Below are 25,694 nucleotides of genomic sequence, written 5' to 3'. Positions count from 1 at the left end.
AATAAACTGAATCATGTATTATATAGTAATTTATGAAAAATTATGTGTATGTATATATTTAAATATATATGTTTTGAATTCTTAATGTAAATCTATATCGCCACTTGTGCATTTTTATTGTGTGTTTGTGTTACATCAAATTTCCATAATATATATTATTATTTCATATAAAATAAATAGGTTTAAACTTAATGTGGTTGTATTTTCGAACTATATTTTCAACAAAGATAAATCACAGCTAACGCACAGCTAAAGAAGGGTGCACGTCTCCTGCAGACCACATGTTGGCGCTGTGACGACAGAGCTCGCGCAGAGCGTGGTGAAGCGCTCTTGCTTCAGTCTCCGCCTCTGCTCTGCCAGCATCACTGCGGATGACGTTGAACAACAAAGATGGCGGGAGGAAACAGCAACTACTGGGAAGGTGAGGTGGCACAGCGTAACAAATTCCGCGCGACCATAAGCTTCATTGCGGTTTGTGACAACTCACGCCAATTCTTTGTTCTGAACAGTCTTTTGCGACGTTTCCATGAAAATGCAGTCAGGTTACCGCGTTAACTATCGCCGTTAGCATTAGCTCGCTCCTCCGCAGAAACGTCAGTGTTTCCGATTAGCCCGAAAACCTGAGTAATACAGCGAGATATTAATTTATCTTACTGTAAACATCTGTCAGATGTTTTTCATTTCATACAGACTTTATGTATTTAATGTATCACAAAAGTGTAATTTGTCAAAACAAAGTTACGCAGCTATTTATGTATGAAGCTGAAACGAGCTGTTTACTTCAAAATGAAACGAACTCATCGGCCGTGTTTCAAAATATAATAAACGGCCTTCATAGACAGCACTTAAGGGCTTCATATGCAAGTTTTGAATGTTTTCTCCTACCTTAGACGCCTAAAACACATGACAGCAGTCAGACTGAGTAGACAGTTAAGAAATCTCAACTATCAACGAGCAGGACAAATATGAATGTTTTGTTTTCTATAAATATAAACAACTACCAGCTGAAGTTGTCAGTGATGTACTGTGAATAATTGTATACATTTTTCTATCATAGCACTAATAATGTAATCTAATAATATAAACTGCCACTAACTCTGAAGGTGCTGGTGAAGATTGTACATTAATGCAAATGCATATTGATGGCTGAGTGTCATTCTACACACTGAAATAATTGACTGAATGTAATGTTTCTATTATTGCATGTCGACAGACCTGCGGAAGCAGGCGAGGCAGCTGGAGAACGAGCTGGACCTGAAGCTGGTGTCCTTCAGTAAGCTGTGCACCAGTTACAGCAGCTCTCGGGATGGCCGGAGAGGAGACAGGTGTGATGGCACTGTAGTCACCCATCGAAGGAATTGTGATGTTTTTGAAATATCATTATGAAGATGGTAAAAACAGGGTTCTGCTCTCTGTGTGTTCAGTAGTTCAGATACAACACCTCTGCTCTCCAACTCCACTCAAGACCGAATGTTTGAGACCATGTCGGTGGAGATTGAGCAGCTACTTGCCAAAGTAAGAGCTCTGTAAAATGTGCCAATATTAGGTTCCAAATGTTCTATTTACAGTCTCCTAACCTGCTTTTCATATATATTAAATCACTTACTGACTAATAAGAATTTTTTTGTGGTCAAAACTGATCTCTAGAGAGCAGAGTATATATTTCATTATATACCACTGATTGAAAACAAATAAAATAAATGGATGAGTAAATAAGTACACTATTTGTTCAATTTGAATGAATTTATTTATTTGACATGTTATTAATTATATTATGTACTGATATTTTTGTCTTCGTTCCTGTGTTTTAAAGCTTACGGGGGTGAATGACAAGATGGCTGAGTACACAAGCACACCGGGAGTAACGTCTCTGAACGCTGCTCTAATGCACACTCTCCAGAGGCACAGAGACATCCTACAGGTGCGTTTCTTGTCGTTTATAATATCGTCTCATTTGAACACAAGTGTTTTACAAGATTGTCCTTAAACAGCTGCCTGCCCAATTATTGATATATGGGTACTTTACACTACTGTTCAAATGTTTGGGGTCAGTATGATATTTATTCTATTTCAATTACACTATTCATTATTATTTCAAATAAATATTAGTTTTTTTCTTTCGATTCATCTAAGACTCCAGAAAAAACTGTTTCCACAAAAATATTGTTGCAAAATTTTCTACGTTGATAATAAAAATAAATGTTTCTTGATAGTGATCGACCGATATTGATTTTTTATTACCGATACCGATTATTTGTATGTTTATGTACCAATATGCAGAACCGATATTTATTTACTGTTATACTTCTGTTTCTGACATTTATTACAACACAAATGAGCTGAAAAAAACATTTTATTTCTAACAATCACTCCCTCCTTGCATACAAAAAAAAAAAAAAACATTATATTTATACACAAATAAATAGAGGGGTCTGAGTCCAAAAATTTAAGCGCACTGTTACTAAGTGTCTTTGTTTTAAAATAAAAGCTTTGATGAGGTAAAAAAATAAAAACAGGTAAAAAAATAAAGCACAAAAATGATTCTAACATATTGGTGGGGGCGGGAGGGCTATTTAGGAGTGCATAGCTATTTAGTAGTGTAACTTAATACTCCCAGTTAAGCAGAACTAGGTTTTAGTGTAGAAAACAGAGTCTTTCAGCATTCTGCCCTGTAAGCCTGCTTCCTTCAAAAATTTTATGCAGTGGCCGTGCTTGAGGCTTCCTGATCATCAACCCAGTCAGGTGCTGAGCAATATGAACGAACTTTTTTTCCCAAGACTATATAAAGTTAAACAGCACTTGTCAGTTGGCATTTTATGATCTAGATTCAATCTAACGTTAGATCATGAAATGCCAACTGACAAAGTGCTGTTTGACTATAATTTAACCGCGATCGCGCATGGAGATAATAAATAATTAATTTCCACAAAGCGGTATATGTAGCCTATATGTGTATTAGCGAAATAATTGTTATGTAGTAAATGATAATATAATCTAGGGTGTTTAAACAAGATAATCTTGTCAAAAGTTTCATTCAGTGGCATTGCTTGAAGCTTCCTGATCATCAACCCAGTCAGGTGCTGAGCAATATGAACGAACTTTTTCCCCCAAGACTATATAAAGTTAAACAGCACTTGTCAGTTGGCATTTTATGATCTAAATTTAATCTAACGTTAAATCATGAAATGCCAACTGACAAAGTGCTGTTTGACTATAACTTAATCAACCGCGATCGCGCATGGAGATAATAAATAATTAATTTCCACAAAGCGGTAGGCTATATTTATATGTGTATTAGCGAAATAATTGTTATGTAGTAAATGATAATATAATCTAGGGTGTTTAAACAAGATAATCTTGTCAAAAGTTTCATTCAGTGGCCGTGCTTAAGCCTCCAGATCATCCGTCAGTTGCTAAGCAATATGAACAAACTTTCTCTTCTAGACTAATGGTGAGCAAATACAACAGATAGAGAATTAAATTCAACGCTTTTATTTTCAACATGCACTCATTCATGTCGGTTTTATTTAATTCATGAAAAGATAGGTCTTTATTGGGGCAGGACATGATGAATTACACTACGTGACTCAATGAGTTCGTCTCAATTGTTTAGAAACAAGCTGCATAAATTAACTATATCAGGAATTTATGTCTCAGATCTCATTTGTGCATGTCTGTTATGTTAAATAAAGTTGATTAATTAAAGCAAACCAAGTAGAACATATATTTACCTGTGCACTGAGTTGTTGTTGACTGATCTCCTCAGACGCCCGGGCTGCAATGGCGGAAATCTCAAAACGGCCACAAGATGGCGCCGTAAATCGGCGAATCCGATATTACAAAACCGATACCCGATTATGGAAAAATGCTTAAATATCGGGAAAAATATCGGTAAACAGATACATCGGTCGATCACTATTTCTTGAGCACTAAATCAGCATATTAGAATGATTTCTGGAGTATGACAAAAAGGCTGGAGTTATGGCTGCTGAAAATTCAGCTTTGAATTGCATAACATTTTATAATATAGGGGTCATGAACTGGTTTTTATTTTATACTAGGTCTGGGTTTTGACACAAATTTCATGATTCGATTTTCATTTTATACTGTTGTCTGAGGTTCACTTATGACATTTTCGTAATGGTTTTTATGTTCAAAAACATCAAAATCAATACGTAATAGGCTATTTTCTACCCTGGTTTTGATTACGTGAGCGGAGTAAAACAGCTCACTGTATTTTAGTGTACTTCGTTTTTACTGTATTTTGATTATATTAATGCAGCCTTTGTAAACATAAAATACTTTGTTTATAATCATTAAAAATAATAACAACCTCAAACCTTTGAAAAATATTGAACTTATGAAAACTGTATTATCAAGAGGAAAGGGTACTTCATGTGTTTGAAATAAATATAGCTGACCTAGCTTGTTACTGATAACCCCTTCATCTCTGTTTTCCTCATCTAGGATTACACACATGAATTTCATAAAACCAAATCAAACTTCATGGCCATCAGAGAGAGAGAGGATCTTCTGGGATCTGTTAGGAAAGACATTGAGTGAGTTTTCTCTTTAATTTCCTTTTGAAACCAGTTCCATGTAATGTGTAATTGACCTGTATTATGAAACCTTTTATGTGTCCTGAAATTTCTCTCTAAACACATGGTTTCTGTTCACTGTTCAAGCTGTCAGTCTGATCTTTATATCTCCATGCTGTTTTGTCCCAGAGCAAAGTTGAATCCAGGCCCTGATGAAAGTTTTAGATTTTTTCTCACATTTTCTGTGCTGATTACTAAGAAAAATTTGTGGAGCGTTAAGCCAATATGAAACTATTGCACTCTTATTTAATTATATTTAATACACATATGCATGAAGACTGTGCAAGCTTTCTGCAGCCACAGATTTTATGTGGTGCTGGTTTTAACCCTGAGATCGTGACTGCAGGGCTGAATAATGACTTATTGATCTGAGCCGCAATGCTGTAGCACCTCTATGGGTGGCTTATTTAATTTGTGTCTTGAAATGGTTGTTTTGGTACCATATATGATGAGAAAAACGGCTCCGTATTGTTCCTTTGCAGTTGCTATTGAACGTATTTTTTTTTTGTGATTGAGCTCAATCCGTCTCTTGCAGCACTGTACTTACTAAAGCTAGGGGTACGTCCCTTTCTGCTTCATCTTCAGCCACATCCCACTCACCTGACCAGCATTAAACTTGTTTACCCAGTATAGAGAACAGCACATCAGCAGATTATATGGAAATTATATGTAACCTGCATTCTGATTATTAACATACAATGTTTTACTACAGTTCAAAATTTGGGGTCAGTAAAGCCCCTTTCACACTGCGATTCCGGCAAATACACGGGTAAAGTGTTCCGGCAATTGGTCCCTGGTCGCTAGATTTTGCACTTTCACTGCCAATGATTGTCCGGGATATATCCGTGCTTTCATACACAACCCATAACGACACGTGACATCAGGGTGTGACGTGTAATGTACGAGTCGAAAACATTAGGCACGTTATACTTTCACTGAAGCAAGTGAACGATCTCGGCGTCAGCGCGGAAAGTGAGGAACTAACTGATCTCTGCTTCATTACAGTTTGCATTATATGTTTTTTTGTCTCGAACGTTGATCTTCCTTAAAAACAGCCGGTAAAAGAGTTGCGCGATAAAGTGCGTCATCACTACGACACCGCATTAGATCTGGCTTTTGTTCACACAGCGCTCATCCCGGGACTGAACCCAGCAATGTTACTAGGTCCCCGACCCAGGTTCAATGCCGGAATCAATCCCGGGACGTGTTTGCTTTCACACAGAAGGCGACCCGGCACATTTATTTCTGTGATGCAAAGCTGAATCTTCAGCAGCCATTACTCTTATAGTCTTCGGCATCACATGATCCTTCAGAAATCATTTTGATATGCTGATTCGCTGCTTAGAAAACATTTCTTCTTATCAACATTGAAAACAGTTGTGCTGCTTAAAATTTTTTGTAGAAATTGCGATGCATATTTCCCCCCCCTAGAATTTTTTGATTAATAGAAGGAACTGCATTTTGTTGGAAATAGAAATATATTGTAATATTATAAAGTACTTAACTATTGCGTCTATGCTGAATTAAAATATTAATTTATTTTGTTAAAAGTTGTCTTACAGACCCCCCTAATTTTGAATGATAGTTTGCATAGATTGTAACTGACCCTCAGTATTATTAAATATATAAAGTTTATAGTACAAGCATAATGTGTTGTAAGATTCTGATAAATTAATATATTATTGTGCAAATTAGTGTAGTAGAAAGTGTTAATAAGTTGTAATATGCATATTTACCCCCAGAGGGCGCTGGTGCTCCTTTTGTAACACTGCTGGTTTGTCTGCCAATGTAGAACATTTTTTACATGCTCATACTTAGTTACTTTCTGTCATGCCGACTGTGAAGGTTCTAATCTAGCCACAGCCGAAGCTTTACTCCTTGTGTTGTGCAGTGCATGTCATGCCTGCTGTGCTTCTCCTGTTACCGGGCTCCATCCATTTTATCGGATGCATCAACAGCTCAGTGCTATAGAAATGTCAGCAGGCAGAAATGACAAAGCCCCCTGTGTGATTTAGTACACTTCCCTTTAATACATTGTTGGAATGATTAAGTTGACTATCAGCATCCTGTCACTTTGATTGGTGTGGACTGACAGTTGATTTGACCAGTGGGCAGGTGTAATCCCATAGAAACAGGATTAATATCCCTTCTACATATATCGGTTTACAATAGGTACAGAGAAAAACCCACCGGAGGGTGAAGCCTAGTTCAGCTGAGGTAGTCATTCAGGCAGCCTTTTCCCCATCCTCATAAACTGGAGATTTGTTTTAATTTGTGCTGTCAGGCCAGTGGGTGTCTTCAGAGAATCCTGTCTGGTGTTGCACAAAACAAGGGGGGAGTTTTTGTCTTTCATTTGATGAACTCTTGGGAAAGGGCTGTTCTTCCCAGCACAGTGTTCATTCATTATTTACACTAAATGCTCTCTGTGAGAAAGCGCTTGTGCATGGTACAGAATGAAGAGAAACCCTCAATATTAACCCAGCCCCCCCACTTCATCGGAAGTGCTAGACATTCTATAGGATGATGTTAATAAAATTCCACCTTGGTGATTGCTTTTTTGTTTTATTCATTAATTTTCTTTTCTCTTGTCAGGACTTATAAGAGTGGCTCCGGAGTGAATAACAGGCGAACAGAGCTCTTCCTGAAAGAACACGAGCACCTGAGAAAGTAAGACCCTTCTTCCTCTGCTGTCTACTTGATGAAGTTCACAGTAGTACGGTTTTTGTGTGAAGAAATTATTTTAAAATGATCATTTTACATTGGCCCATTTTTCTTTAATGGGACGAAGGTGCAGTGAAAAAAATTACACATGGTTCACATGAATTAAAAATGTATTTTTTTTTTTTACTCCAGGTTTGGTGTTCATTTTTGGCCAACAAATATGTGATTTTATAATATTTCGCTATAAAATAAATATTTATTTAAGAGAAATGACATTAGAATAATAATACAGTACAATTAAACCGTTTTATTTCAAATAGATGCTTAGCTCTACATGGTACTGCATCTTCATCTCAACCCTTTCTGATAAGATCAGCACAGCCACCGATAGATTAGTAAAGATAGTGGTACAATTCTAGTTAATCCAAAGATTTTTCAGTGAAGTTACACAGTCGGGTGGAAGGGAGAGAAGACACTCAAGTTGTAGCACTCTGTCACCCACTCTCAGTGTCCCAGCCACTTTGTCTGAGGAATGGAGGATGGTTACCTTTAATAGACACACTCTCATTCATCAGTGACTCAGTTACAGCAAGCTCTTTTGTGCTGTTCTGTGCCAAATTGATGACTTAAACTTGTGGAGTCATTGTAAGTGACTGCCCCGACTGCTTGTTTGGGCATGGGTTGATTTGAGATAAGAAAGCATGTAAGATTTGTACTGGTTTTAAAACATTAAAATGAATCAATGGTCTGTGGTAAAGAACTTGACGGAGCATTTGCTCTGGTTCACTTGTTTCAAAGCCTAAGTGTATCAGCTTGCCAGAGGTAAGTAAAAGAGACCAGTGACAGTGACAAATATTACACTCACATGTTTAAAGACTCATGGATTGATATGATAATATATAGGAACGCTTTCTGAATTTAACTTCTGGGATTAAGCATACTAGCTAATGAAAGACTGTCCTCATTATGTTTTAACAAGTGAATGTAAATTGCCATTTGTGGACAAGGCATGCTTTGACCAATTGAGAATTGTTTGAATCATGAAAAAGTGGGTGTTATGATCCAGAATAGAGTCCTGGGAGTAAAAAGTCCATTCATTTTCTCCATAGAGATATAATACAGACCCATAATTAGCTCTGAGTTCTTATTGATCTTATGTTTCTGTGGTATTTTAATTTCATTTTAAAAGCTATTGAACCCTCTGAGGTCTAAGGGTATTTTTGGGGCCTGGAGAAGTTTTGTCATGCCCTGAGATTTGTGCTTTTTTCAGATGCTTATAAACATTTAAATGGCTTAAGTCTAATCTCACTGTAATCAGCACAAACTGGGCTATAATAATATGTCAGCAGCATGTATGTACATGATTGTGTTTAAAAAAAAAATGTTATGCGTGGTTAGTGGAAAACTAAAAAATGTTAAATCACATGAATTAGGCCATAAAGCACATACAGAACATTGGTTTCTTTCTAAATTATGTGAGAATCATCTTGTTTACTCACTTACAGAAAACAATATATTGATTTTTTTATTTTCTAAGACACATTTTGTTTGTAAAAGTCATATGCAAGTAGGCGTCAACTATCATGAATATCATCGTGATTTACACCTGAGAAGACAAAGGCCCGCATAATGAGACTTTCAGTCAGGTGTGTGACTGAGAGGGAGGAGTTACAAGAAAGAAATGTGAGGACAAAATAAATCTATAGATTTTATGTTTGTAGTTTATTTAGAATATATTTAATTATCCCACAACATAATTTAATATTCACTTGTGAGTGCAGTAACACAGTTTATTAAGAACAATCAAAGCTGAATTTTTTTGCATAATTACTCCAGTCACACAATCCTTCAGAAATCATTTTAACAATCAGATTTTCTACAAAAAAAAAAAAAAAAAAAAACATTTATTGTTGTTATTATTATTCTTAATGTTGAAAAGAGCTGAGAATATTTTTTTCAGTTTTTTTGGGGGATAAATTGAAAGAACAGCATTGTTTGTTACTGAAGGGACTTTGTTAATGAAGGGAAATGTGAAAAACGGACATCACGTTGTTTTCATATGGATTACTTTATCACAAAATATTTGTTTAGTTTAAAAGTAGACATGTCAGGCTTTCTATAGATACCTCTCTCATGTCTCTTCGTTGCGTATTCACAGAGTTACAGTTCATTTTAATTATATGTTTCTAAATGAAGATCAGCGCAGACAAAGGCTGCAGACAGCACACCTTGTTTGTTATCTTTATTTTATAAGTGCACGAAGTTCTGTTGTTATTATGTCTGTATAAAAAAAGTAGACCCTTTACAGATTCGATTGATGTATTGCTCTTATCTGTGCGATCAAAACTGAAAGTGTAATTTAAGTTCTTTTCGGCGTTAACAGGAGAAAATGACTCAACACATGTACGCATTAATCGACTTCAGAGGTTTAATTGATGAATTTCTTGTAGAGCCATATATTTGTATATTCTACCATTCAAAAGTTTACCTTAAACTTTCTATTCATCAAATAATCACAGCTGAATCTATCACTGTTTTCACAAAAATGTTAAGCAGCACATCTAACATTGATAATAAGAATATAAATCTGAAGAATAATGCGACACTGAAGACTGGAGTAATGGCTGCTTTGCTATTACAGAAATACAAAACTCTTAAAAATATTATTTAAAAAAAACAGATAAATTGTAATTGTATTTTAAATTGTAATAATAATAAATAATTTAACAAAATTCATATTTTCGTAGTTTGGTTCAAATTAATGCAGGGTTGATTAAATATAGACTTTTGAAATTTTTTTTTTTTAAATATTACAGAGCCCAAACTACACGGTAGTGTAGTTCCTCCTGGGACCCAGGCATAGACTTTTGTCCTCTGTAGAGGACATTTTATATTTTATTGAATTTCTCTGAGACCGTATATGCCATGGTTTTAAGTCTGGATGTCGTGTACAGAGCGCATTCCGGGCTTTTTAGATATTGATCATAAACACTCCCTCTCCATGGTCTTTAAATATGACCGGTATTGACAGAATGATCAAGTGTAGTACTCAGGGTAATATGATAATGTTTTGTAATTCTCAATTAAATCTGACCGATTTCCAAATTGCTTTTTGTATATGAACACTAGGGATGCTCATTTCGATTAATTTTCCTGACCGACAACCGCCGCTCGTTAATCGATTATTAACCGTTAACTGATAAGATTATAATATTGAATTGGCATTAAATACAAATAAAATTGACGCGTATCTGTGACCCTTTAAAAAAATACAAACATTTTTTTTATATATAAAAGGGTTTATTTTAACATGCAAACAGCAGCAGCATACAGAACCGGTTTCAGTTAAAATTTCCACGCACCTGCAGCATTTCTGACAATGAGAGAAAAATAGAATAAAACATTTACAAATAAAAAACGCAATAGGCCTACACTAAATATATTTTTTAAACTTAAATAATTAACAAATTAAGATGACAAAGAGAAAACACTGAATCCGTTTGAATGAAGCTTTCAAAAACCGGGAATTTTTTTCGTTAGACTAAGATTTTTCGTTAAATAAAAATAGCAGCCCTACCTCAACTCCTTGTCTAATTTTTATTTTAAAAAAGCAACATATCAATGTGATGTGGGGTCAGTCTGGAGCGCAGCTTGTTGACAGTTAGACCCGCGGCAGAAAACACCCTCTCCGATGGGACAGTTGTACCGGGAATACACAGGTAACGTCTCGCTAGTGGCCAGCTTCGGGAAGCGCCTTTCATTTGCTTTCCACCAGTCAAGAGGATTAATATCCAGAGAAGGAGGATCATCTCTCATATAGATGTCAACCTCTGCTTCTGGATAATCAGTGCGTTATCTTCTCAGATCACCGTGCATCGCATCTTCTCCCTGATAACATGGAGGGCAGTGTTTGTTGCCCTTCATCACTCGAAGCGCGTGGGTGTTTGCTTCGTAAATCGTACTTGTGCTACTGCTGTATTTTAATACGGCGCCGCATAATTTACAGGTAACATCGTCGCCCTTTCTGTTAAAATGATCCAACACAGTGCTTCTTTTCGCTTGCTTCATTTTGCTTCCCTTGCTCGGGTGCCGACGCGCTCCGTGAGTTAATAAATATAAGCTATATAGTAGGCTATTTTATTTTTAAACCATGCAGCAAACAAAAAAAAAAAAAAAAGAACCTTCAAAAAACGTTTTAAACCGTTTAACTGATAGTATTAATCGGTCAAAATGTTTACTTTCGGTTAACGGTTAAACGGTCAATATGAGCATCCCTAATGAACACTCATTATTACACTTTCTTTATGGTTTGCCCCAAGAACACATTCATATGCAAATTAGATGTGATGAGTAGATACATTGTATAGAATGGGAAATTTATGGACATTTTACGCACATTCCATTAGTAAAGTTATAGTCATGTCAAATCATTCTGTTATATCTTTCATAACGGTCCTGATTTGTGTGTGTTTATATATATATATATATATATATATATATATATATATATATATATATATATATATATATATATATATTAGGGCCAGGACTTTAACGCGTTAATTGAGATGAATTAATTACACAAAAAATAACGCGTTAACTAAGATTAATTAATTACAGAAAAAAAATTCCTGCATTTTTAATAACGTATTTTTGCACCGCGGAACGTTTCTCACTGGATGAGTTTTGGCGGACCGATTATACTGGAGCACCAACTAGCGTTCGCACATCACCGCAGCGGAGGTTACGCATACCTCAGGTATCACCTCAATGCAAAACATATAACAGCTAACGTGGACTTTACACTTTATGTTTGACTACGTATTATTTTGTTGGTGCAACAGTTTATGTTGAACTCTTTATTGTTTTGGCCAAGGATATTGAGAGTTGGACTTAGTATGTTATGGCCTCTGAAGCAACAGAGAGATGTTTTCTAATAGTCAGGGTTTCCAATGTTCTGAATGTAATTGACAGTATTGTGTATTACTTAAAAAACGCTTTACAGAAGGTTCCAGCACCTATAAGCTTCCTGAATTTCTGAAATGTACTATTTCTAAACTGTTTCTAAATATGCTATTGCTACAGTTAAAGCTGCGGTAGGGAACTTTTGACGCTCTAGCGGTTAATAAACAGAACTGCTTGCGTCTTGCGGAAGAACATCGTAGCCGGAACTACTTCTCTCTGTTTATGTCTATGAAGAATCACAAAGGTACTGGGTTACTCCGCCGCGGTACCCCCGAAGCAATCTAAAATAGTCCGAATATAAACACTTATTATAGGTGCACCCTAGTGAAGCCAAAAACACGGTTTGGAAAATGGATTCATGGTGTACTCGCTTATTATATACATTTTTCTACATTTTGAACACAAACAAAGTTACGGACCGCAGCTCTGATTGGTTGTTTCTTACCGGGAGCGGATGACTTTCTGCAAATGGCAATAGGACCACTGGAAGGAGCCAGAGACTCTTGATTTTTTTCACAGATTATCTGTCTCATATTCTACTGTCAGGACATAATGACAGGTTTAAAATATTTTTTTACAAAAGTTCCCTACAGCACCTTTAATGGCAAAAATTGCACTGGTCTGTTATACTTGGTTGAACAAAAATAAACAATATTTTGTTGCTTAAGCTTATTTATTCAGTCATTATTCAATGGTATACTATAAATCCATGTGAAAAAAAATACTGTTCTCAGGTCAAATATTTATATGCGATTAATTTCGATTAATTAATTACAAAGCCTCTAATTAATTAGATTAATTTTTTTAATCGAGTCCCGGCCCTAATATATATACACACACACACATACACATGTGAATTTATACGTATTTTTTCTGGTTCTCAGAATGACATGAATATCCTGACACATATTAGGCTAAATATAAAGTATATTGTTTTTATACAATATTGTTAATGTACACTGACTATGAATGAACCGTTTTTGTGTTTTGTTTGTTTTTGAAATCCCTGTAGGGAAAATGCATGTGAATGATACTTCCAGAACCAAGGCATCTATAAAATGGGCGGTTACTTTTTGCTCTATGGAGCCAGTTTAGATTCACTTGCATTGACCTGCTGCTCGTGTGCTGAGTGGTAATTGGCACAGTTGAGACTGTAAGCTGGCTGAATGCTGAGAGTGTATGTGTGCGCCTCTCTCTCTCTCTCTCCCTGCAGTCCTGGCCACATGCCCGCTTTGTTTCTCAGCATCAGTGTGCCCTTACTTCTCTCAGTCCAGTGCCTCACACCAGAGTCTGCTATGGGGGCAAACACAGGGCATAGACACTTTATTTACTTTTGCAGCGCGCTCTGTTGTTTTCCCTTTCTTTTTCTTTTCTTTTTTAGGTCCTGTGTTAACTATATAGAACATTTATGCATGATAGAATATGATCCAAATTATCACACCATTGGCATTGTTGACATACAGTACATCCATAAGCAGTACGATAAGTAACAAGAGCTGCGTATGTATGATTTGGGCTGTGGTTGTCATCTCATCTTCCTTTCACATGCTTCTTAGCTCTCAGAGAGGAAGTAATCTTTGGTGTTATTGCTTGAGCCCATTTCACTGTAAACAGTAATTGAAGTCAATGCTATCAGGAATGCCATTTAAAAACATTAACAGCTATGACAGTATGACTCATAGATTACATTGAGCACTCAGAGAAAACAAAGAGGGACATTGTGGAAACACATTGTACACAATTTCAGTCAATATCAGTCAAAAGATTTTTTACTTTGTTTATTGAGTTTTTCTTTTTCACCTAAGGAACATAAGGATACTGATAAACGCAGGGCACAAGATTCTGGCTTTCTCCATCTTCTTAGCAGCTCTATGAAATAACAAGATAGAAAATACTGTCAAAAATATTAATGGTAACACTTTACAATGTCATTTGTTAACATTAATGTATTAACTAACATCAATGAACAATACATTACAATACAATTTATTAATCTTTGTTAATGGTAATAAAAATCAAGTCATTCATTGTTCATGTTAGTTCACAGTGCATTCATGTTTACAAACACAACTTGTGATTTTAATAATGCATAAGTAAATGCTGAAACTAACATGAACTACGATTAATAAATGCTGTGGAAATATCGTTCATTATTATTTGTTATTTATATATGAAGAGTTCAGATGCAAAAGCCTCTAAGTGCCATCTGAAATTTTCATCTAAAATTAGGATTTTTATCAGGCTCCTATATTTATATTCAGTTATTTCACTTTACTAGCCTGGAAAAGGACCTGCACATCACAATTAAAGTAAAATGACTCAACCTAAGCATAGGACCTTGATAAAAATCCTAATTTTAGATGAAAATTTCAGATGGCATTTAGAGGTTTTTGCATCTGAACTCTTCATATGTTAACTAATGTAATTAACTAATGAACCTTATTGAATAATAACTGCAGATGGCATGGCACTGCGACCAACTTAACATTTTACAGAGCTTAATGTAGCAATGTGGTCGCTCAGTTTTTCAAGATCAGTTTTAACTTAATAGATTTGAAAAAAGAAATAAAATGTTATTATGCACAGGCCGTATTGATTGCAAATACAAAAACAAGTGAAGGAAATGCAGTTCTTATTAAAATAATCATCCTTTACTTCAATATATGAACACAAAAAAACGCTGTTAACAGGTTAATAATATTGTTTCCCATTCTGTGACTAGTAAAATAATGGCAACTTGTTCTGCTGAACATTGCTCTCCTCGGTGCAGCTGCAAGCTGCCACCTGGGCGCTCAACCAGGGACTTTTGTGTGGTGTTATCATAAGAGAACTGTTCATTTTAAATATTGCGGTTATCACTAATACCGGTATATCATCACACACTAAATTAACACGATATCGGTAATTGTTGCTTTGAATATCACAGTTATCGTCAATACCAGTATATCGCAACAACCCTGGGTGAGACCCTTGAGCAAGGCACCGAACCTTCAACTGCTCCCAGAGCACCGCAGCAGAAATGGCTGCTCACTGCTCTCTGTGTGTGTGTGTGTGTGTGTGTTCACTACTCACTGCTCTCTGTATGCAATTGGATGGGTTAAATACAGAGCACAAATTCCAAGTATGGGACACCATACCTGACCATGTCATGTCCTTGCCCAAAAAAAAACAACACACACACTATATATAGATATATATTATTTTATTCACAGAAATACACAAATTAAGCACAAAAATATATTGATTCTTCATTTTCCATAATTGTAGCTTTCTAATGTTTGCAGCTTGTCACCTCTCTCTTGCTCCACTTGCATAGCACTAAATCTGAAGTGCTGAGCACATTTCTTTCTTGGGACGCGAGCACAGGGCAAGCAGGGAGGCTTGGTTTTCACTCACAGCTCTGTGTGTGTGTGTGTGTGTGTGTGTGTGTGGAGACAGAAGGACTCTGCAGTCATGCCTGTGGGAGTTTTGGCCCATCTCCACTCATATCAGATGCAGCTAGAAGGTTCATGAGAGTCTTTGAAAGTCATATTCAGAATTTGAACTTTTTAACATGAAATGCCATTTTTAATTTATATTAGTCAGCACTGTGTTCATTATTATGCTATATACAATATATGACAGTATACTTAAGATGTACTATATATAGAAGTCATAACTTTTGTTTTGAAAGCAAAAAGCAGATTAAAGTGGTTTCAAGTTTCTATCTGCATTTGGCACATAGTAAGTGTCAAATTTGGGTCCTGTGAATAACCAGAGAGTGAATAGTCAGTGCTCTCTTCCACCCTCAATACCAAAGTCTCATGAGGTGAGACCCTTGAGCGAGGGACCCCCAGCTGCTCCCAAGGCGACGCAGCTATATGGCTACCCACTGCTCCAAGTGTGTGTTAACGGTGTGTGTTTCTTCACTACTGTGTGTGTGCACTTGGGTGGGTTAAATGCAGAGCACAAATTCTGAGTATGGGTCACCATACTTGGCCACACGTCACTTCACTTTTTAAACCAAACCTTTGCGCTAACCATACAGTATGTGTGTGTTGTTAATTAATATTACTCTGTACTTGTGTAATTACACCGTAACAAGGACACTTTAAAATAAAGTGTAACCCAAAAATTCTTATCATAATGATCCTCTCTCTTTTTTTTGGATTGTGTACATTAATTTACACTTCTGTATGCCCTCCATTGTTGCTGATCCATTCTCATCTTAAGACTTTTAAATACAATTATATTATCCCTTGGAATCCCTTGATTCCATTTCTTAAAGCTGTTAGCGTATTGTAGGAAATTGTTATTGTACTTAAGGTGGACACTTGGGATCAGAGCATTGTAGGGTTTCCAAGGTGTCCATTTATTTATTGCATTTGAAGTGTTTCTGTACAGCTAAAGTCCATTAGCTCATTTAGAAGAGATTCTCTCTTGCCCTCTGAATGTAGGGATTCAGTTTGGCAACTCTCCCACCAAAAAAAGTGAAACAGATCAAAGTACAAATGGTAAAAGCAGTTTAGCAAAGACAGAGTGACCTTGAGTCTTAATTTCTGCCACACTCATCATGGTGCGAAAGGAACAGAGCACACCATTAAATGAGAAACTTGTGCCAAAAGCTTTTGTAATTCCATTATCGAGCCCACAGTGTTTTTTCTCTAGCTCTCTGTGGTGCTGGGAGACAGAAAACAGAAATGTCATCCCATGTTATTGGAAAATTATGACCAGATTAGGTAATAGCTGAAAAGCTATTGTTTTCCTGACCTGTGAGCTCTCTCTTCTAGCTCATTATCATATTAACATGTTCTCTGGATCAACGGTAACCTCTCCACCTGTCGTTCCATGAGTGGAGAATCCAGCAGATGGAGCTCACCGGTCTGGGGCTTCGACGTCTCTCTCACTCTCTTCCTGTCAGCTCTGTGGAGCTGGGGTATAAATCTTGCCTCACATAGGTCAGCCAATAACAATGAGGTGGATTTTCTGATGAGCCAGCAAGATTCCTCTCTGCCAGCTTTAGGGAAAAAGAGCAAACCTGGCTTCATGACTGATAATGAGCACTCATTTAAGTACATTTCTCATTTTTCAACTCATGTTAAATATCCAGTTCTTAGCTTTGGTTTTTAGAGCAATTCTTCCATGGCTTAAAATGAACTCCATTTGAACAGCTGTCAGGTGGACCATGGAGTGTCCAAGCTAGATACACTACCTTACTGTCTGCCCTGGTGAATGCTCAGTAGATGTACACTACCAGTCCAAAATTTTGGACAGTGTTTTTGAAAGAATTATTTAATGTTAACCAAACATTTATTTGACCCCCCCCCCCCCACACACACACACACACACACAAAACAACCGTGATATTGCTAAATATTTAGTTTGAAATTAAAGTTTAAAGTTTTGCAGAAAACAGGCTGAAGGTGACAGAGACAGTGAGAGGTGAAAGAAGAATGGTTTTAAATTACCCTTATGCTAATGAACCCATTCAGGACTGGAGAAACCAAGATGTAGGGAAATTTTTCTCCACCAGTGGAGCTTTTGTGTCTCATACGTTGCGTCAGACCCTGACATCTTTCCATTGCCTGTCTGCCTCGGAGCTGATAAAGAACTGCAGTAAATTTTTCAGCTAAATCCAGGGCTTGTTTCAGTCTATAAAAACACAGCTTGAATAGGACCTTGACGCCCCTCCCAGATGCAGCAGTGCACATTTTATAGCACAGCCTGGTGACAGATGGGTAAAACCAACACAGCCACCCCCTGATAACTGTCAGTTGTCCACAGCGCCATACAGGTGTGCTGTGTATGTGTTTTCATATAGTCATCTTCCAGCCTCTCAATATGTACTAGGTTAAAAGTTTAGTTTAATGTTAGAGTTGGAGTTTAGTACCATGCATTCAGTTTGAACTTGATTTTAACAAATAATAAATTTAAACTAAAACTTTAAAATTTATTTTACTTTTTAATAAATGCATAGTTTCTTGAATAATTGAATAACAGATCATTAAACTAAAGTTTGAATCCATTCATGAAAAAGTTGAACTGCTTTCCAGAAATGAACCGTACTCTTAACATCTTTTATGCTCCTGAAGTTATATTAAAAACTGTATTTTCCACATTCAGATATTTGCTAGACAAATATATTTTTTGTTTAATATGCAATATTTTGGCAAGCTGTAAATTAAGTATTGGTTATTTATTTATTTAGGATTGCAAGTCTAAATAGTCTGTTTTAGCATAGGCCGTTATTTATGCACATTTGTTAGATAAGTTTGAATACATTAGTATAATGCCTGATTACATGAAGCATCTCAGGAAATGACGTGCCTTGAAAGGCTGTGCATCAGTACAGTACCAGTTTGTGTGCTTCATGGGTAGCATGTGCTTCATGTGTTTCATAGATTAATGATGAATAGATTGAAAGATTACTTTAGATTTAGTTTTTAATTTTAGGTTAAAGGTTCACATTTTGTTTTATTTTAAACAGGTGCTTTTCCCAAGGTTAGTCATATCTGGAGGTCAGATTTGTTAATACTCTAGTTCCCTCGAGACAAGGATCTAATGACTTGACTGCTATGTTTTGTTTTTAGTTTTTTCTCTGAAACATTATCAGTATCAATCCTAATGGGCAAATAAAATGCTGAGCACATCGTTTGCAATGAGCACTTCTTGAAACACAAGCCTCAAGGGAGCTAAGGGGTTTGACAAACATTTCTGTGTGTCTGTAGGGGTTGGTTATTGGGCCCTGTGGATTAGGACTGTTCACCAAGCCATTTTCACATCTCTTGTTTATTTCTCAGATGAAAGTGGGGACTTTTGTGTTTAAGCGTCATTTCCAGACAACACTGTTCAGTGTATGTTTCCAGGAATTAATATTGAATCACTTTATTATAGTTTACGCTGCTGTTCAAATTTTTAGGGTCAGTGAATCTTTTTAAGGAATTAATACTTTATTTAGCAAGGACACTAAATTTATCAAAAGTGACAGTAAAGGCATTTATAATGTCTTAAATTATATTTCTATTTTAAATAAACATGTACTTGAACTTCATTCAAAAATCCAGATGTACCTGGGTCATCACAAAAATATTAAGCACACAGGATCATGTGACACTAAAGACTGGAGTGATGATGCTGAGAATTCAGCCACACGATCACAGGAATAAATTACATTTTAAAATGTGTGAGGGATAATGTATATCCATCCAGTTGTTATCGCAGAATAAACTTTGACAGGCTGATCAGGCCCCCGACCCAAAGCAGTTTACACTGCTGCTTCCCACACAGTAAATAATTGGACACAAAATATTGATTTGAGTTTAAATATTTTATTAGTTCCCTAAACGCAAAGCTTCTGTGAAGAAAACAGTTGCTAACAGGTGACTTCTAGCAAAGATGAATGAACAAGTTCAGATTAGACGAACAGAATATGTTACGGTACACTGCTTTAAAGCACATAATTATAAGGGCAAGAGATTGATTTGAGATTAAAAAAAAATGATAATCCATTACTGTGTACAAATGTCACAACTGACTGACCAGTTAGAATAAAAAATGTGGTTTCATAAATTATAATAAAGTTATTTTAAATTATAATACTATTTCACAATATTACTGTTTTTACTGTACTTTTTAATCAATTGAATGCATCCATGGTAAGCATATAAGACTTAAAAAAAAAATGAATACCTAATACTAATACCACAAACTTCTGAATGGTATTGTTTATTTTCTAAATTTGAATTCAATTTTTAAACAATTTATTTAATAATTGGACATTCACGTTCATAAAATATTCACCATAGTCCAGATGTGTAGGCCAGCAACCCAAGTCTAGATGTTCTCTGCTGAAAGCTTTACAGATCTAAATTGTTTAACCATAATTTTTAGATTGGCAGTCATGTGTGATACTATGTAATGTAATTTAACTAATAGCCCTGCTTAGTTCAAAATGGATGAGGATTAATGGGGAAAAAAAATATATCTGCTATATTTTTTTTTTTGCATTGTCTTCTCATTAACTTTCTCACTAGCTGATTTATTTCCTTTTGAATTTAATTTTCTGTGTAGGAAACCAGGTGGATATATGTCCAATGCAGATGATGTAGATTAATGAGTCTTAAGGAAGACTTGTTAATTATTTATCAAGATAAAATGCAGAAGATGGCAAAGGAACCTGTTTAGTCGAGTCCCACGGGATGCTAAATATTTGTCCTGCTAATTGCAAACTAAACACACAAAATCAGCATCATTTGCACCCACTGGGACAATTTATAATGGTTAGTCTAGCCGAGAACTTGGATACTTCGTCTTTGCCAATGCAGTGTTTTGGCTCTTTGATCAGTCAAAGTCATAAGCTCTTAAGATGACAGAGCAGAGCTTCTCGGATCAGATTTGCTGCACCTTTCTTCAAAGCATTTATAAGCAGGAGCCAAGATGTGAGTTAATATGCTTGTGAAGACAGAGCCCTGTCCTGCAGTAGTGGGGCTGAACAGCAAGTGGACTGTTAGACTCTATTCTCCCAGCTGCTGTTTGTGTGCCAGATTTCTCTCGCCGCTGCTGACAAACCAAGCAGACAGAAAGAGAGTTTGCAGGCATCGGAGGGAGAATTTGCAATCTCATTTATTCTCTCCTAATCAAAATTGAAGCTCTCTGTCGCACCAAAAACCATTTGTCTGGGAATTGAGGACTTTCTTTCCCCTGAGGTCTGGCCCTGAGACTTTGTCATCTGAATTGACGGAGGATGTGATTTTGAGCCAGCATAGAATTTCATTTCCACCCTGCAGGCTTGCATCTCCTTTTCGGGGAGAAAAATGGCCGTGATGTGGGAATGAGACATTCCAGTAGACAGTAGTGCAAGATTGAAGAATTGTTCCTGAAAGATAATTTCATTCACACATAAGATAATTGTCTTTTCTGAGCAATAGCTGCAGTGACGAAATGGGAAGATATTTGTTTCCCACACACCATTTGCAATCAATATATCATCTGTTAAATCTTGAATGGGATTATATTTACTCATTTTGCTGCTAGAGTATGGAGTCCTATAACAGAATTGTTGGTAGTTTTGTATATGTGGTATACGTTACATGGCAAAAAAAAGGTATGTCAACAGATTTAGCCATTTCAACTATACACATTATTTATAGGTACATAAAATTGGTTTTGAAAATAAATGTCCAGCAAATGCATGTGTGTCCATGTATTTTTAGCCTTGTGGTGTTTGTGTGTGTGTGTGTGTGTGTGTGTGTGTGTGTGTGTGGACAATGTTGACAGTAGTCCTTTATTGTACTGCTTTTTAAATCCATTATCGTCAAATTTATTGGAAAAGCTACTGGTGTCCATGTGAAGTAATCAGCTTTCACAGCATGTTTTCCATTGATTGATTCCTTCAACCTGACTCTCAAAGATGATAAAGGGCTCCAGTGATTCACTTCGTTATTATTGTCTAAACACCTTTCTTTTTCCTTTCTTCTTGTCTCCTTACAGCTCAGATCGGCTCCTTGATGACACAATAAGGTAAGTCTTACTTTATACAAACAGTTCAGACATCACTTGCATGGGCTACACAATTATAAATGGCAACAGTTTCCATTTGTATTCATTTTATTAAAATATCTGGTCTGGTGAAAAAAGAGCCCGCCAAGGGTCATAAACTCAAGGAGAAAGATCTCAGTCATTGGAGGGATACTAACCAATGACCCATTGCTTTTGCATTTAGCGGATAATTGATAGATTAGAAATGAAATTGGGTTTAAACTCTTAAAGTTAGAAAATGAAAATGCTTTCATTAATTAACCCTCATGTCATTTCAAATCTTTCTTCTGTGGAAATATGTTGAGTGACAGTTTTTCTGCATACAATTTAATGGGGACCAAAACAGTGTTATTTAATTATTATTTATATATTATTATAGTATTTATTAATATTTTAAATTTATTTTATTTTATATTTTTCAGTGTTCATTTTAATTAAATATTCAGTAGTGTTTTTATGTGCTTTTTATTTTTTATATGTGTTAATATTTAGGTTCAATTAAATTTTAGTTTTTGTTAGTTCCAATTAGTAATTTTAGTGCTTCAACTTTCATTTTGTTTAGGTTTTTCATTTAATATTTATATTTGATTTAATTTTAGGCATATTACATTTAAAGGGTTAGTTCACCAAAAAATGAAAATTAGACTGTGTTTTACTCACCCTGAATAAAGGGTGAGTAAAGACTGAATAAAGACCTCCTTAAATATAACTCCAACTGGATTCGTCTGAAAGAAGAAAGTCATATACACCTAGGATGCCTCGAGGGTGAATAAAACACAAGCTAATATTCATTTTTTGGTGGACTATCCCGTCGAACAAAAATGTTTTAAATATTTAAAGTGTATGATAATAAACTAAACAACATTAGACCCCATTGACTTTAATTGTATGGACAGAAAAAAAAAGACATTTTCAAAATATGTTCTTATTTGTTCTGCAAAAGAAAGTCATGCATATGGAATGGTATGAGAGTGAGTAAATGATGAATTCGAAGAGTTTACTAATAAACTAACAGAAAAGCATGTCACATGCATGAATCTCCCAGCTGTGCCTTGTTCCTGATGTGCTTTCCCTCACTACAGATCTATGCCGGGCATCAGAGTAGCCTATACTTTAACTGCAGCATCTAGGGAAACCCCACAGCTGGCAAACCACATTTGTGCTTAATTAAATTGGCTCATGGTCCATGCAGCTCTTTTTTATCTCACCCCAGTCTTATTCAAGCAAAAAAAAAATTGCTATATCAGCTGCTTATAATCATTATCTTCCCTTTGTACCACCCACAGCCAGGAGCAACTGAGATGAGATCTTATTGTATAATGTTTCATCTTAGCGCTGATCTCTGAGGAGTGTGGGCGCTCATGTTTCTCTTTTAATGATGTCAGATTAGTCTTCAATCTATCACAAGCAGAACTTTATTAGGTATACATCCTTGCAGATTGCACATTCAAACAAACCCTGGAAGTCATAACACAGAATACACAAATATGAGGTTTAGTAGATTATGCTTATGTGTTCATCATTTGATGATGTACAGATGCTCAGGGACATGGGCTGAGAACAGAAGTCAAACAGATGATAAAGGGCATGAATAGAGGTGTCCTATACTCGGGGTCTACTTTCAAAATAATAATCTGGTTATATCAAAATAACTGTGACTTGGGGCACCTGGGAGTACAAGACCCCAGAGACCTTATGGCCCTCAGGGTGCACAGTCTTGTTTAATGTGCTTTATGTGCATTGAACACTGCTTTAAAATTGTGTTGTCTTGTTCTAATTTCTCAGGTTTTGCCTCAAACACATTCTAGTTGAGGTCTGTTTTATGTGGGTGTGATAGATAAGCTCTCCTGTTCATTATGATCGAGGGATAGGGTCTGCTTGAGCACTTCTGGTGAACAATATCTGCTTTTGTTCTTTAGATAGGTGCAAACAGGAGTTTAATGGGTGCCAATGCTTTGGTTTGCACTCTCAAACCTGCCCCGTTGGAATTGGAGCGAGTCGTATTGTCACATAGCAGTTTAATCTTCTCCACTAGAAACAAGAAAGCACGTCTCAGCTGAAATAAAAACAACAATTAAGTAGTGGGACTGGATCTACCCATCTAATTAGAGCATTCAACAATGCATTATTAAAATACATTAAAAGGATATTTCACCCCAAAATTAATACAATTTACTGACCCTCGTTTCAGTCCCAACCATTGTAACAAAAACAACAGCAAAAGGATGAAGTTTGTACATATTTTCTATTACAAAGCAATCCTACATATTCATGCTTCCCATTTCTGTCTTATTTCAGCTTTTAAGTTTTGTAAAACTAATATGTAACACATGTGGACCATTTTATGACACATTTTTGGTGGTTTTTCCATCCTTTTTGAAGCTTGAAAGCTTCAGTTTCCATTTTAATTATGGAAAAAACCAACAGTATATTCTTCTTCTTTTGTGATCCATGAAAGAAAGAACGTCTGAAAGTGAGTAAGTTTGGAATAACATGGATTGGATGAACTATGCCTTAAGCTAGATCAATGATGGCTGTTGCTGGAAAACCTGATTTGTCCAAAATATGAGGTGTTCACTTTCTGCAGTGTCAAGGGAAATGGATATGTAATGTTTGGTCACTTTTCTGCATACTTTTGGTTTCTAGCTGTGTATAGCTAATGTCTCTGGAGCTTAAATGAATGCAGCTTCTGCCTTCCTGTCTGAAATCAAGCCTAGTGAAAGAGACATTTGCTGTCTTTGAGGGACTTTTTCCTGCGTCTGCAGTTTTGACAGCTGCTGCGCCCTTGACACGATAATCAGAATACTTTTTGACCTCTTACAGTTTATATGTGCTATGATTGGCCAGTGCCAATAAATCTACTCTCAAGTTTTCTATTTGATTTTATTTTTTGTTTACAGCATTGCCATGGCAACCAAGGAGAACATGACCTCCCAGCGAGGATTCTTAAAGTCTATACAGAGCCGGGTCAACACCCTGGCCAGTATCCTTGAGCGCATGTTCGCATTATGGTTGAATAATCTATCAGTGCGATATTGATTATTGGTTTATTGGAATCTGCCTACTTTGGATATGTAAATGCTCATTTCCCGTTTTTTATATTTAGATTACCTTTGCCATCAAGGAACACTTCCTAAGTTAAAAACAAACATCATTTATTAACACTGTTAAATGTATAGTATCAGAATTGTAATACCTGAATATTAATAAGCCACATCAATATTATATTGACAAGATTATATTGTTACAAAAACGTGCAAAATTGCACCTAATTTTCTTGTATTTCAGAAAAGACAATCTGCTATATCCCTGTATTTTCTTAACTGACCCCCTACTTCAGACCGCTTCCCTGCCATCAATAACCTAATACAGCGGATCAACTTGAGGAAGAGACGGGACTCATTAATTCTGGGAGGAGTCATCGGCATCTGCACCATCCTTCTGCTGCTGTATGCATTTCACTGACGCACAGCAGAGCTAACCGACTTCTTTTGAGGGGTGTTCTACAGAGCAGTGGAGAAGCCTTGAGGAAGGGCTCGATGAGAGGCGGACTATTGGGCCACAAAACAGAACTACACCTGGCCTAGTCTGGTAACAGGATTGATTGTAGCCAGCATGGACCTTATTTGTATTTAGCTTCGGGAGGGGTTTAGCTCTAATGGCGTTTATTTTTGTTTCTATACTACAAACAATGCACTGTTCAGATATGAACTGGGACCGGAGACCAAATTACTAACAGGAATAGATTTCAAAGAGCATATTATAACACAGTGGCTTTGAGACGAAAGCGATGCTGTGAAGCATCAACTTGGCATTGTGATGTTCCTGTATATTAATAATCGGAAGAGGGTTTTAATTTGAAGATCCTTTTAGAGGGATTCTCATCATGCTGTGTACTTTGTGAATTAATAAATTATTCATATACAGGATATTAAAAATGTGTGTCAAACACCA

At 36.2% G+C, this 25,694-nt stretch overlaps 1 protein-coding gene across 3 annotated transcripts; it reads left to right on the top strand.

The window, feature by feature from the left end:
- The first annotated feature begins 254 nt into the window (after positions 1 to 254).
- On the top strand, positions 255 to 25,694 carry LOC128029199 (Golgi SNAP receptor complex member 1). 3 transcript variants are annotated; one of them, XM_052616817.1, is made up of 9 exons: positions 255 to 421; positions 1,214 to 1,325; positions 1,428 to 1,515; positions 1,814 to 1,921; positions 4,468 to 4,559; positions 7,191 to 7,265; positions 21,693 to 21,722; positions 24,641 to 24,723; positions 25,081 to 25,694. In XM_052616817.1, exons 1-9 carry the CDS (start codon positions 391 to 393, stop codon positions 25,203 to 25,205), a joined length of 744 nt encoding a protein of 247 aa, XP_052472777.1. In that variant the 5' UTR covers positions 255 to 390; the 3' UTR covers positions 25,206 to 25,694. The 3 variants fall into 3 exon arrangements, with proteins under 3 accessions (XP_052472777.1, XP_052472776.1, XP_052472779.1); XM_052616816.1 differs by having other exon boundaries at positions 256 to 421; positions 1,425 to 1,515; XM_052616819.1 differs by having other exon boundaries at positions 419 to 471; positions 1,425 to 1,515.

The sequence above is a fragment of the Carassius gibelio genome, chromosome A15 (assembly GCF_023724105.1).
Source record: "Carassius gibelio isolate Cgi1373 ecotype wild population from Czech Republic chromosome A15, carGib1.2-hapl.c, whole genome shotgun sequence".
Classification (NCBI taxonomy): domain Eukaryota; kingdom Metazoa; phylum Chordata; class Actinopteri; order Cypriniformes; family Cyprinidae; genus Carassius; species Carassius gibelio.
Note: the sequence above shows the minus strand (reverse complement) of the source record. Positions and strands in the feature narration are given on the sequence as shown.